At 37.5% G+C, this 14,869-nt stretch overlaps 1 protein-coding gene across 1 annotated transcript in view; it reads left to right on the top strand.

Moving 5' to 3' along the window:
• The window catches only part of LOC116043430 (A disintegrin and metalloproteinase with thrombospondin motifs 7), a 78,671-nt gene that overhangs the window by 13,882 nt on the left and 49,920 nt on the right, over window positions 1–14,869 (top strand). Inside the window, exons 4-8 of the mRNA XM_031290083.1 lie at window positions 575–771; window positions 6,822–6,905; window positions 9,781–9,905; window positions 11,200–11,349; window positions 13,914–14,057. Of these exons, the coding sequence (XP_031145943.1) occupies window positions 575–771; window positions 6,822–6,905; window positions 9,781–9,905; window positions 11,200–11,349; window positions 13,914–14,057 (700 nt within the window). The remainder of the gene's footprint in view (window positions 1–574; window positions 772–6,821; window positions 6,906–9,780; window positions 9,906–11,199; window positions 11,350–13,913; window positions 14,058–14,869) is intronic.

Here is a 14,869-nt window from a genome sequence, read left to right as displayed (position 1 = left end):
GCTTAGGACTCTCTGATATAGATCCAAATCCACCTTAAATACTGTATGACATTTTATATAGCAATATCAATTTATATTGTGATATATTTGTTTATGGATCAAATAACCTAATCAAGATGTCCTGCTTTTGTCTCATCCAATTGCTGAATAAATACCGAACATATCAAGAAACTTCATCACATTTGTGAACACATCATACTTAATTCCAGTATTGCCCACCCTGGTCTGATACACCCGCTGTATCGCCTACCCCTAGCTAAACAGACATGCTCATATAATAACATAAATGACATAAAATCATTAATAGATAAGATTAACAATTAACAAGGCACAGCACCAACTTAAGCTCTCACAGGTAGGTCAAGGAGGATTAATGAAAAATGTCTTAAAGCTACAAACAGTTCATATAAGTGTTTAGATTTTTATGCGATATTGCATATTATTCCATTATTATTATTATTATTATTATTATTATTATTATTATTATTATTATTATATATATATACTATGTTGACACACACTGTGCCTCAGTATAAGAAAGTTTGAAATGTCTATTTCTGTCTCCCACATCCAGATTCCCATCAAAGTATTGAAGACATTGAGAAACAGCGGGATCGGTGGGAACGCCGCCAGCAAAGAAGGAGAAGAATTCGTCAACGCTCAGTCAGCAAAGAGAAGTGGGTGGAAACCCTGGTCGTGGCTGACACTAAAATGGTGGAGCATCATGGGAGCAAAGCTGTGGAAAGCTACGTCCTCGCTGTCATGAACATTGTAAGTATGTGACATTAACAATAACATTAAAATTCATCTTGTTTGAATTATAGTTTCATCAACGTTTGAAGTTTTTATAACATGCGCTTTTTTGCTGAGAGTTAGATGAGAAGATCAATACTACTCCTATGTCTGAGCGTGTTTCCAAGCGTTTTCAAAGTGTTCAATAAAAGTTGCAGTCCTGTGCCGTAGTTTAGCATGCATCTTTCAAAAGCCTGTTTCTACATTGGCCTAGACAGCTCAATGCAATGCAACTAGCAGCACCAACACCAGCAAATGAGGAAAGTGTATTCATCAATTTGACAGCACATATGTTGAATTCTAACAAACGCTGCCAATACATAAAACCTGAGCCAACTGAGAAAGACATTCACCAGTTTGACACCACATACACGGCTTACAGAAACACAAGGAAACACAGAAACACTGCCGGTCGCACACAGCAATGATTTACAAATGCAACATGGGTTTAGTGCAACAATGACGATGCACATGTCTGAATGTGTGATTTCCAAAAGTGTGATCACAGACAATGACTTTGGAAATATTGTTCATTAGTGTCTTCCGGTAACTTCTGTTTCTGTGTACAACTTTAGACTTCAGGTTTTCTATCTTGTAAATGCTTATAAAAATCATATAATATATTTTAAATCAGATAATGAGGGCATACCATGCAAAATAATAATATAGGTTTAGGATTAAAAATCAATAGAAATGTACAAAAATATGATAACCTGCTATAAGCTGTTAACATTGTGTAATTATTAGCAGCTTTGAATGCAGGATGTTTGAACATCTTCACAGATGGTTTTGGATGACCCTGCTTTTTGAGACCAGATTCTGTTTCAGTTCTTCCATCCTTGTGTCGGGTAACACAATGGATGGATTAAACTCTTCTGTTGATGTTATTACTGCCTCCTGGTTAGGGGTTAAGCAAACAGACTCCTTGTCTGTTATTGATTAGCACATACTAAAAGTGGGGTTTTCCGAAATAGTCACGCCTGGTCTCACCACAGCTACTGAAAGTGCTATCAGGGGACAGGATAGCAGGAAAGGGAATTCACTGACGGAGAAGCCTGCGGATTAACAGACAATAATACATGGAGGAAGCTGCCATTATTTCCCACATCCTCTCTTGAGTTTTTTTTTGTTTTTTGGAGTCTTCTACACTCCGGCTTTGAACTTTAAAGCCCCAAACGATTCAGTTTTGTGAAAACAATCTTGCACAGCATAAAGGGAAACAACCTCTTACCCAAACAATAAGTAATGGCATCATCTTCCTCAGCCACCAGCTGCTCCATTGTCTCATCACAATGTGCTGGTTTTACTGTAAAGTGTCTTTGAGTACCATGTAAAGCTCTATATAAATAAAATGTATTATTATTAGTATTATTATTATTATTATTATTATTATTATTATTATTATTATTATTATTATTATTATTATTATTATCATCATCACAGACGCCGTCTTGAAGTTGTGAACTTCACAAGAGGTTCATATTTGTGTGTTCTGCTGTACTGTGTGCACCCAGTGGTATGATTTACACACATGTCAAAGCCAGAATAGTCAATCTCAGCAGAAAAAAATGGAAGCCCTTTCACATAAACAACTCCCCTTTCACATGGTGATCTTGTGGTTATTGATTGTATTTTCTTTGGGGTATTTATCACAGCCATATGTTCACAAACAAACGGATCACATGGACAAGAAAGATGCAGAAGAAATTCAAAAAGCACTATTTACACCTCAAGACTGGGTGTAAGTGTGCAGCATGTGGCTTGAGAGGAAACATGTCAAATCCACAGCACATTGTTGCTTTAAATAGCGGCAGCTCTATTTTTATTCACAAGATAAACAATAGAGAAACATTGATAAAGATAGACTGAAAGCAAATTTAACATCACTGTTCCAATTTGTTGCAAAGCTGATTCAGCTACAAGATGTGAATGAGCGCTACTATGAGAGACAACAGTTATAAACAAAATGTTGTTGAATTAAGTCCTTTTATGTGTGTCAGAGCTGTTCTGTCTAAAGTGCCTCCGTTAAACAACTTGTAGAGGTTTTCGTGTGTGCCCGACAACAAGAAAAATGAAAGGACCAGTATAATGAGTGTTGCTTCTAAAACTCAGCTGAACTGTTAACTTAAGCGGTTATTTATAAAGATATATTATACTGTATATGCATAATAAGCTGCTCTCTCCTTCTCCTTGGCATCAACCTGTTGCAGTTTCTTGACTGTATATTTGAGTTTTTCACACTTTATAACCACTTACTTTGGGGGAAACATTACAGTATCACGTCAGCTTCATCGAAAGGTGAAATGCTGTTTTGTTGGATGGAAAGCTGGAGCTTCGTGCATTATGAAGCATTCCTTATGAATGACTGTGAAAATGAAAGCCTGTAAACTGCACAAGTTATAGTATCATATATATATTTAAGTTGAAATCTGCAATGCCATAAACACATGCACTGCCACTAACAAATTAGGACTGCAGTCTGGAAACATGGACAATTATAAAGCAGCAGCCTACAATGTGAGAGCAGTAAAGGAGGCAAAAAGGGACTATGGGAAGAAATAATAATTGCAATTCGAAGAGGACAACCCCAGGGGCATGTAGCGAGGTCTAAGAACTATGACAGATTACAAGCCCTGTCTCTCCTCCTTGTCCTGATGAGTATAGGACACTTTAGCAAGTGAGCTAAACCATTTTTATGCTTGCTTTGAGGCCATCAGCAGCAACAAGCAAAAACAGCTGAAGCAGAGGTAACCTCAGGTTAATGGATGGGTAGGTGCACCTCTCACACCCAACTCCCATTCTAAGCATTATGTCTGGAGGGCTTTCAAGCATGTGAACACCAAGAAAGCAGCAGGACCTGATGTTATCAGTGGGCGGGTCCTCAAACTGTGTGCCGACCAACTAGCACCAGTGTTCACAATGAGATTCAAAGAGTTGGCTGAGCTCAGTCATACCCATGTGCTTCAAAAGTCCACCATCATTCCTGCGCCCAAGAAAACAAGCCCAGCCTGCCTGAATGACTACCACTCACCTCTGTAGTGATGAAATGCTTTGAACGACTGGTCAAGGATTACATCTGCTTTTCACTACCGAGCATAGTGGACCTATTACAGTTTGCCTACCATTCCCAACCCATCAACGGAAGACACCATAGCACGCATCCTTCATCCTATAATATGTGACAAATGTCAAACAGGGGATATTGTGACTATAGTATATGGACAGTGTCCCTTTACTATAATCCAGGATAATCCATCAACCTATGGATACACCTATTTAATATTAATATGTAATATTTATTTAACTATTCTTTAAACAACCAATATTGCATAACAGTATAACCCAGGCAATTTAGATGTAACATGTAGTTTAGTATTGTGATGCATACAGATAAGTTTCCATGCCATTTCTGTAGCCTGGATTAGGGTATGCTTGAAATGAAGTATTTTGCAAGACATGTTGTGTGAACACGTCTAAAGGCAAAAGTGTTTCTACTCGAAGGCAGGGTGAAAATTGAAAAGGTGTGTGAAGGTTGGAGTTTCAGACGCTGTCTAACAATCTTACAAGCGTTTAGTTTGAAGAATACTGACACCGTTTATAGTCTTCCTTTTTCTAGCATCTATACCTTTTGTAGTAAATGCACTTTACATTTATCTGTTACTTATCTGTGTAGTTGTTTGCTTCAGCTCCCACTTTCAGCTTTGTTTTGAGTTACTGTGTGCGTCGTAACTTTGTTAAACAGGGTTAGGGTCAGAGGCTCTTACTGTCGGTCTTAGTACAACAATGTGTTGTGAACAAATGCTGTTGTAGTTGAATATAATCCAACATACTAAATATGTGCTCTGGAATCAAAGCAATATAGTGCTGATATCTGCAACAGCAAGTGTGATGCATGCTACCAGTACCTTATTTCCTGCAGAATATAATGAGACCGCTAAGGTTTGGTGTTGCTCTATGAAGAAGCCTTTGTTGAGCCAGTTGATGATGCTCACGGTCTTGCATCGCATCAGTGTGAGTTCCTTTCACCTTAGACCTGTTTTACATTTCTTACTCCTTGTTTCTCAATACATTGACCTTGAGCACCCTGTTCTCCAGTAATAAACCCGATGCTGCCTCCTGACTTTTTTTAAAGCAGCACTCTGAATTGTCACAAGTCACCTCGACTCAAGACCCCGAGTCACTGTCAAAGGCTTATTTAAATGCAGTCGACTTTTACACTCCATTTACAGTTTTTCCAATGACAAAACCGTCCAAGCAAACCATCTTGTTTTAAAATAAGGAATTAGGGGTGCCTAGATAGGTCAGTTGGTAGAGTGGGCGCACATATATAGAGGTTTAATCCTCGACGCAGCGGGCCTGGGTTCAACTCTGACCTGCGGCCCTTTGCTGCATGTAATCCCCCCCCTACACTTTCATGTCTCCAGCTGTCCTGTCAAAGACCTAAAATGCCCAAAAAATAATCTTAAAATAAGTTTAGGGTACCAGTTTTTACATCTTTTAATGTTAGTTGAGCACAAAGAAACTCAAAGCTGCAGTGACTTGCACTAAACTGACTGAAAGGTTAATTGCCTAATGTGTTGACATTTTGTAGTGTACTACAACAGAAATGGCTATGGTTTTAAATTGGTATAATTACAAGCTATATTTTTAGAATGTTAGTGTTACGTCTCAGAATTTGAGGACCCAAAAGCAGGGAGCAGGCGAGAGTGGTTTGAGCTGAAGGATTTATTACACAAAAAAACAAAGTACACACCAACAAAAGGAGTCCTGAGAGGGCAGGCAAAAATTAATCCCAGAGCAAAGCAACAGAAGAGCAGGATAACAAAAAAAATGCAGGAATCCAGAAACAGAAACTACTGACCAAAAACTCACGGACGAGAATACAGGACTGAGCACGGTTGGGAAACTGACACGCTGACACAGTACAGCAACAAGCACGAAGACAAACAGACAGGGCAAAAACACAAAATGATCTGACAAGAGACAAAGGGAAGACAAAGACTAAATACACAGGGTAACAAGGTAACGAGAGGCAGGTGACACAAGGGCTGGGAAACAGGTGAGAAACATCAGGCAATCACAAGGGCGGGAAAACACAGGAAGTAACACTAGACAAGACAGCGCAGAAATCCAGACTATCACAATAAAACAGGAAACAGAACATAATACAGAACAAGACCATAAATTACACAATTACAAGGAGACAAGACCCACAGTACAGAAACACAAACAACTACAACAGAAATATACACAATAGAACTATACACAACAAAATATACACAACAGGGAACAGAAATATACACAACAAAATATACCCAACCACAACAGTTAGCCCTTAATTGGTCTAGGCTTTTGGACATTTAATACTTAGTAAAAACATGTGGAATAAATGGTTTTTAAAACTTGGATGTTAAGAGGTTGGATTGTTCTTAAAAGGCCAGATGCACTGTGTCAAACCTCTGTTTGCTGTTTACATCCCCCAATAAAGGATTCCTCTGAATGACTCAGGTCTACTTGTACATTGATGCATAAAAGGACTGAATGCATGGAAGGAATCAAAATATCCAAGCACAGGACAAGATGTTACTGAAAATGAAACATTTTATTTTTGATCACATTTCTAGATGCTGTTTTTATGCATTAGCCTTGACAACAAAAGTCTTATTATTCCCAAGTCAAATAACCAGAGTAAAAGTTCGGACATGATCTGTAATAGGACATTCTTTCATTTAAAACATAAAAAACATTATTTCAAGATCAGATGAGTGTTTTTTTTCCATAACAGAGTTCAGTGTATCTTATTTATTTGATTTGTTTTGTGGATTTATTTTCTGATATTACAAAGTTTCGACCACATAAGACTCATGGCAGCAGCACTCATGGCAGCAGCCGTGGTTTATAAGGAGGCTAATTATAGCCTATAATAAGGCTAATAAATTGTCTTATTAGTATTGTTTGGATCTACCCAGTGCTATGGTAAGTAGGAATCATGTGACGTCCAAATGTTTAATGCAGTGTTTTCTTTTCAGGTGGCGGGTCTGTTCCGAGATGCCAGTATTGGAAACGCAATAAACATTGTAGTTGTTCGACTCATCCTACTGGAGCGAGATGAGGTAAAAACATGTTTGTTTATGATGATGAAATGTGGTTAATTTTAGAAGAAAAAAAGGCAGGAAAAAAGCTTAACTCCTCAAAACAGGAAATAAGCTTTACTCCTCAAAGGCATATCTGAACAGAATGTGCACGTGTGCAGTTAATAATGTGACGCATTAGCTGTCACTTTAAAAAAAGAAATGAAGCTCAAAACAATTATTTCAAACTACAGTAACAGGTAACTTGTTTGAATTAGTTCCAACACAACACACTAAGCCTAAACTACTGTATGGAGTAACATTGCAATTGTTTTTTTTATTTGCATTGCCTCCGCTGCTGAAAAGACTAAAGGCTAACGTTACTTTAAGGCAGTTGTATTTTACTACAGTAAATCAGCAAACAGCTTTACCTTTATTTACAATCCAAAATAATTCCTAAATTACTTCCCAGGTGGTTTAGTGTCATAAATCTACATTTTTGTTGACGAGATTTAGATTAGAAGTTCAATACTACTCTCATGTCTGAAAATCTGTAAATATGAGACTATCGCAAAGAGCTGGTTAGCTTAGCATAAGACTGGAAACACACAGTAACACATTTCCCCAGCACCTTTAAATCTCATTTCATTTGTTTAATCCATGCAAGAACTGAAGAGTAAAAACAACAATTTGCAATATTAAGGGTGATGTATCAATGCTAAATAACCTCCTGGAGTGTTGTCGTCACTGGGAGGTTGCCAGGCAACCATTGGATATTACAAGACCACACCAGAACAGCATACATAATTAACGGTGCCTGAACCGATACTTTTTAAGAAAGTAAAAAAAGTAAAGAAAAAAAAAAAGGGTACTAAACAACAGTCGGTGACATTAAAGAATGGCTTGTTTATTGCTAGGCCATATGGTCAAAATTAAATGATTTAATAATAATATATAACAATAACAATAACTTATTGCACTAGTAAATTGCTGTTGAACGACAAAAACAACCACAAGATGGGAAAAGGACATTTACAATAACTTCAAATGCATCATGAGGCTGTAGTTTACCAGTTTCATTGAACGTCTGTGTTGTTTTTCCGACATCGGCAGCTGCAGGTTGTTACATACCGGTGTTGAATCCTCTACAGTAAAACACAGTCAATTTACACCGTTTAGCGTTAGCTGTCAGCATTTTAACCATGTTTAATCCAGCTACCATAGTGTTTATATCTATGTCCAGCTACTAGCTAGCGGTAGGCTTACGTTAGCTGCTGTTGAGTATAGTGTTAACTAGCGTCACGTGCAGCGGTGTTTGTGTTGCGTGTATCGTCTGTTTCAGAGCATCAGAGAGAAGAGCGCAGACATATCAGTGGCACCAGATTTTGGTAGCCAGGGTTGGCAGGAAGAAGATATTTACAAGTAAATGTTCCAATTAATGATCCAGGCAGCACATTCTCATCTCCCTCCTTCATTTTACAGTCGAATGGTGGCTAGAACGGCTCCGGGTCAAACGTCAATATGGAATGGATTAATCTGCGTTATTTTTTTTAACACGTTATTTTTTCTCAGATTAATTATACGAAATTAACGCGTTATTTTGACAGCCCTAATAATATGTTAATTAATGAGTTTTAGGAAGTGCTAGCATGTGGATTTCGATACATTTGGACAAAGCCAGGCTAGCTATTTCCCCTTGTTTCCAGTCTTTGTGCTAAGCTAAGCTAAGCTAACCGGCTGTGGGCTGTTGCGTCATACTGTATTCCCTGTACAGGTGAGTGGTATTGATCTTCTCATCTAACTGTAGGCAAGAAAGCAAATTAGTGTGTTTCCCAAAACTATTCCTTTAACGTTTTCCTACGACAGTATAGTAGTTTGATATTAATAGGCTACAGCACAGACACTCTTACAAGTTTCAAAGTTTTAAAAGCACAGTCTTTTTCTTGCCACTTTATACTTTTTATAAATGTATTCTTTATTAGAGACACTCAGTATGACCAATAAAAGACATAAACAGCTAATTTCATACTGTCTCTTTGTATTGCAATACTGTTTAGTCCATTATACCTAGTGCATGATACCTGGTCCACTAGTGGCTTATCCATTAGCTGAGTTGGCAGTTTACTTATTTTGGAAAACGTAACTTGTGAATTGCAATTATTTTAATTTTACTTTTTATCTCAGCATTTTCATTACTTTTTGATGTTTCGGGTATGGAAGTCTGTGCCATACTCATTTCAGGGTTTTATGGTGTCTTTAAAACATTGTAGATGAACACTTTCTTTGTAGATAAAAATAATTGTCTGTGAAACTACTTCTGAAAGTCAAAGGAACCTGAATGTCAGTTCTCTATCCAGCAGGTATTTTATGAATGAAACATGTATATGTCCAGCTTTCTCCTTGCATAATAACATTCATAATGACTCATAGGCTACTAAGGTTACTCTAGTTCAATATATATTTCTGCTTCTACATCTTTAGCAGCAACCAATAATCAACAGAATGGTCTCCTATAGATGTGAATGAAGCAAATAAACCGAACTAAAGTGTAACAAATGAGTAAATTGATAATACTGTAACAAATCAGGCTAAAAAAAAAGATATGTTTATGTGCATCACTACTTATCCTGATCATCATGTGTACAAATGGAAAACACAGTGACATACAGTATGATGCTATTTCCTTACTTTTGTCTCAATGACTGTTATTAGGGCCCACTAAAAGGCTGAATCAAATGCTGAAAGGTGTAATTTCCCTGCACCTAAAGCAATTATTTTATAGCATTTTCTGTCAAATAGAGTCTGTACTTTTGTCTTTGTTGTGCACTGGTAACGACCCATCATGTAAACGTATGGTACTCTAGCTGCTAACTTTATGTTCGCTTCCCTTCATCTCAACGTGACATGTGGATAACAGGATGACTTAAAGATTACACACCATGCTGACAACAGCTTGAACAGCTTCTGTAAGTGGCAGAAGAAACTCAATATGAAAGGAGAGGAAGACCCGCTGCACCATGATGTAGCAGTTCTGCTCACCAGGTATAAGATCTCTTTCTTTCTCAACCGCACATAATCCCGTCTCTCAAGACAGTCAATTCGTAATCGTTTTGTATGATTTCATCCCAAAGTAGTTATTGATTTACTAATCAAGTGGACAGAGAGAAGAATCAAAGCTGCATGCTTCTGTAACACAAACAATCATATATTGTAATCTTTTTCATTTGATATTTAACAGTCGTCACATCCCCAGCTGTAGTTACACTGCCGTTATTAAAAGTTAACAGAATAATAATTAGATCCGAAGTGCCTCAATAGATGAACTGCAGATACAATAAAAAGAAAAAATAAATAAATTGGTACATGTGATCAACAACAATAGTCACAATCCACATGTTACTGACACAAGGCTTCCTTTCTCATGCGTTCACTAAAAAAGCTGCCAGTTTGAAGGTCTCGTTATCAAACAACCATCATTTGTACATTATCCAGCAACCCACTTGTATCCTTCAAATCATAAAAAAAAACTATCACAATGTTCCAGTACAAAGGGCAAAATGTGATTTACTTCTTCCAAAGCAGCTCACCAACCTGTTTCAGTATGAGGCGGCAGCTGTAATCTGGGCACAAATAGACCTTTTTTTCTCTGAAAAATGATAAAAAACATAATTTTCAGTAAAAAGATCACTTCTAATTTCACCTGTTTTACCTCGTTAAACACTCTTTTTTTCCTTAAAGATACAATATCACTCTTCCCTAGCTTAAAAAAACTATCTTCAAACCCATATTTACAACCCAAATCATGCAACTTTCTTAACTCGGCCCCATTTGGTTGTTTATTCCATTTAAATGTTATGTTAGCATGTAAATTATTGCCCATATTGATTACCCTATTCCAAAGTCTGCCAATATAAACATTTTACTGAACCTCAGAGCTCTCACCTCAGATCTCCTGTTATTGCTAAAGTTGAAACGTATCTATCAACTCAAAGGAATTGGATCGATCGTAACTCCCTGACACATGATAGGGCTATTACTTTTAATTTGAAATCTGAACTACTGTTTGACTGTAGAGAAAAATGTTATAAAGCATGTATCATAAATGTTCTTTCCATAAGCGCAACAGACTGAAGCAGTAAGTATTTAAGTAAAAAAAAAAAAAAAAAAAGTTTGCTGTTTAGATTAAATAAACCACATCTCTCCTGTAGTTTTTCACCTCCTGTTGTTTTTATCTGTTCTCCATCAAATTATAATTCAGATCTCCAATGTGTGATCTTTCATGTTGCCTTCTGAATCAACCGACATTTCACCAACACTCCACACAAACTTTTCACAGGAAGGACATCTGTGCAGCCATCAACATGCCGTGCGAGACGCTGGGTCTGTCCCATGTGGCGGGGATGTGCCAGCCGCATCGCAGTTGCAGCATCAGTGAGGACACGGGCCTCCCATTGGCCTTCACTGTAGCTCACGAGCTGGGACACAAGTAAGCTTTCACTGCACATACATACAGTAAACCCACACATTATAACATTCTGCTTCATGTTCACATTGTCAAATAATCAGCAGGAAAATATAATTTAAACATTATTATGAGTATTTAATCTTTCAATCAGATTAGTTAACCTAAATGCAATTGACTGTTCGCTCTCAAGCTTTCCATTCTTACATGCCACATATGCAGTTTACAGATAAGCCACTTGAAATTCTTAGCAAATTTTTGATCAATAGCTCCTTGATTTTTAGATAGAAGTGGACAAAAGCAGGCCTCTCCTATCTAGCTGACCTTTTTTCTGGCTGAATTGACTGTTGCTTGTTACTAATAACTACTATAACAACTAATTAGGCTGCACTATGTGGCTCATTACTGCTATTTTTATGCAATTCTTTTAGCCTCTTAATTACCATATTTTTTCCCCCCTCAAATGATTCCACAACAGACTTGGTTTAATTAAAGGAAATATATAAATGGCATTTAAACAAAGAAAAACCCACGAGCTTTCTCAGAAAGAAATGAAAAACAATGCATCAAACAAAAGCAATGTTCCAAAGGTAATCTTCAAAACGGCTAGAGCAAATGTTTCAAACCTTCCCTAAGGAAATACATTTCAAATAACCTAACCTACCGATTATTTTTTTAATTCATTTTGAAAGCATATTACGTGCACTAGTAAGGTACCATTTCTGCATGGGTTGAACCCATGGAAACCCATTATTAATATTCCATAGCAACCACTTAGCTGAGAACACTTGCAGCTACCATTTATGCAGCTATAAATGATGGTTTATGTGGGAGAACTTTGAGAAAATAGAAGAATGGAAGAGAGGCAGTTGCTATTTTTATCTACTGTCACTGCTTGTTTGACTGTCAAGAGGAGTAAAGGACTGAAAGAAAAGCTCAGCAATTGAAACACTTCTTATCTGAGACAGTGGGATAACAAGTGTGGGAATATACATTCTGTCACAGTCATTAGTACAGTCAGATTATTTGTTAGTTAAACGATTACAATTTTCTTTGAGAAAAATGTTCCCCCTCATTGTTTGTTTGGATTAACAACAGATGCATATCCTGCACAGAGACTAGATGTCTTATTTAAATTGGTCACGTGTTACCACATTGTTTTGTGCCCTTGACTATTCTCAAAGCTGAAACCATGACGACAACTGATTGCATTGTAATGTGAGGAATACCACAGCTAGGCACATACAGAGGTCAAACAGACAAACCATTGACCAAGGAAAATGTGCTGGGACAATTGTCTTACATCAGGCTCTGCACACAGTGCCTCCTATACTCCATCAATCAATTCACCAATTCTACATGCAGTTTGCAATTATAATCCTATTCTCTTCAAACTAATTCAGCTTGAATACCACCAATGAAAACAATGTGCGGTTCATAGCTTCATTGTATTTGTTCATCTTGAATTTTGTGTTCCAGCTGAGCCTGAAGTACCTTTTAAAATCACTTACTTTATTCTCCACCTTATGTGTGAATGGCTGGCAGCTAGTCCTGGCTATATGGTCGGGGTGTTTCGTGTTGAATGCACAAACAAGTCCTGGATTGACAGGAGTCCACTGTGAATACCAAGCAGTCCTTGGTGAATTCACTGAAGCTCCAACAGTGGACTGACGGATTGAAGTTATTATTTAGCTTTCAGAAGTACAATAGTACAGATAAAGTATACATAGCTTTGTTACATTCTCATAATTAGACCCAATTCCTGATTTATGAAACACAATCTAGTATCATACAGACACAGAAGCCAGCTAACCAGCTGCTAACAGAGCTTCAGAGAGTAAAGCAGTGTTTTATTAGTCTTGGAAACAACCTTTTAACTGAAAAACACAACTGCAAGTTTCATATCACCAGACAGAAGCTAAGTTTCATGTTGTGGTTTTGGAATACTTTTAATTCACTATGTCTTCAGCTGATATAATGTGCTAGCAACCTTTGTCGTTATAGCTAACATTTCGTCAAGCTAGAGTTGAGAGGTCTGATTATGTTACTCTCTTCTTTGTTAAAATGTCAAATGCAAACGCAATGTTTAGTTGCTATTTAGCCAAATGTTGACTCAAATCCACGTGAACATAATCTTTATTTTAACATTTAATTATTTTTTATTAAAAAAATTAAAATCAGATGTTCTGTGAAAATAGTGCAATAGTAATTTTTTTAAATTGGCAGCGAGACGCATTAAAGGACTTAATTTATTTTTCAACCAGCATCAAGCGGCCATTAGTACAGATGCATCTGAAGGCACCAAATCAGCTACTTAAATCTCACTGCAGATGTCATTGTTATTGCTGGACTTCCTACCTCAAAAGTTTTCTTTTGTCACTGCTGTGCACATACTTTTGTTGTAGTAATGTCTTTGTGGCTCCCCACTGTTGCACCCACAGGTAAATAGATACATGTTGTAATCTAAGCATGTACAGTACATGCGGACAGACATGCATTTGTTGTAGCTTAACCTTGAAGTACATGTTACATGTTCTACCCACTCACTTTAACTTTCCCTCTCTGTGGGATGTGCTTCTATGTCACAGCTTTGGGATTCAACATGATGGCAACGGTAATGACTGTGAACCCATTGGGAAACGACCTTTCGTCATGTCTCCACAGCTCCTGTACGGCACCTCCCTGCCCAGGTGGTCACGCTGCAGTCGCCAATATATCACCCGCTTCTTAGAGTGAGTGCCACACATGCTTTATATGACTACACTGCTGTCTGACTTATGACTGAGTGTGTGTGTGTGTGTGTGTGTGTGTGTGTGTGTGTGTGTGTGTGTTTGTTAACATGCAAGGTTATCTTTGCCCACAACTTTTTTTAAACTTTCATGCAAAGGTCTCAAAAGCCATTGGTAGCAAATAAAAAGATAGACTATCCGTTTGGAAGAAAAAAATAACCCTGAGGTTCTATGAATTCGAGATGACCTCCAGATTCCTCTATCACTTTTAAATAATGGCAGCTTTCACACTGAAGCACACACTGCTCCCACTTTTTTCTCCAAGCAGCAATCCAATACCATCTGTGTAACACTACGTCACTTAGTGGAACTAATTGGGATCAATCATTGTGTTGGTGAATGTCCACTCTACCTTTCTGTGCTTATTATAATGTTGTGTACATACATTTTGAACAATGTTTTTATTTTTTATTTTAAGGGTTCTATTCAACATCTGGTCATGGACTCTAACTCTGGCTTATTTACAGTTATTTGTTTCAGTTGATCAATGAGAATTTCCCCAGTCACATATATATATATATGTATGTGTGTGTGTGTGTGTGTGTGTGTGTGTGTGTGTGTGTGTGTGTGTGTGTGTGTGTGTGTGTGTGTGTGTGTGTGTGTGTGTGTGTGTGTGTGTGTGTGTGTGTGTGTGTGTGTGTGTGTGTGTGTGTGTGTGACTGGGGAAATTCTCATTGATCAACTGAAACAATAGTAGTAACATGAAGCTGTAACTTCACACTTTAAGTAGTGATGTTTATATGTGCCTCCTTTTT

Source organism: Sander lucioperca, chromosome 3 (genome assembly GCF_008315115.2).
Source record: "Sander lucioperca isolate FBNREF2018 chromosome 3, SLUC_FBN_1.2, whole genome shotgun sequence".
Classification (NCBI taxonomy): Eukaryota; Metazoa; Chordata; class Actinopteri; order Perciformes; family Percidae; genus Sander; species Sander lucioperca.
Note: the sequence above shows the minus strand (reverse complement) of the source record. Positions and strands in the feature narration are given on the sequence as shown.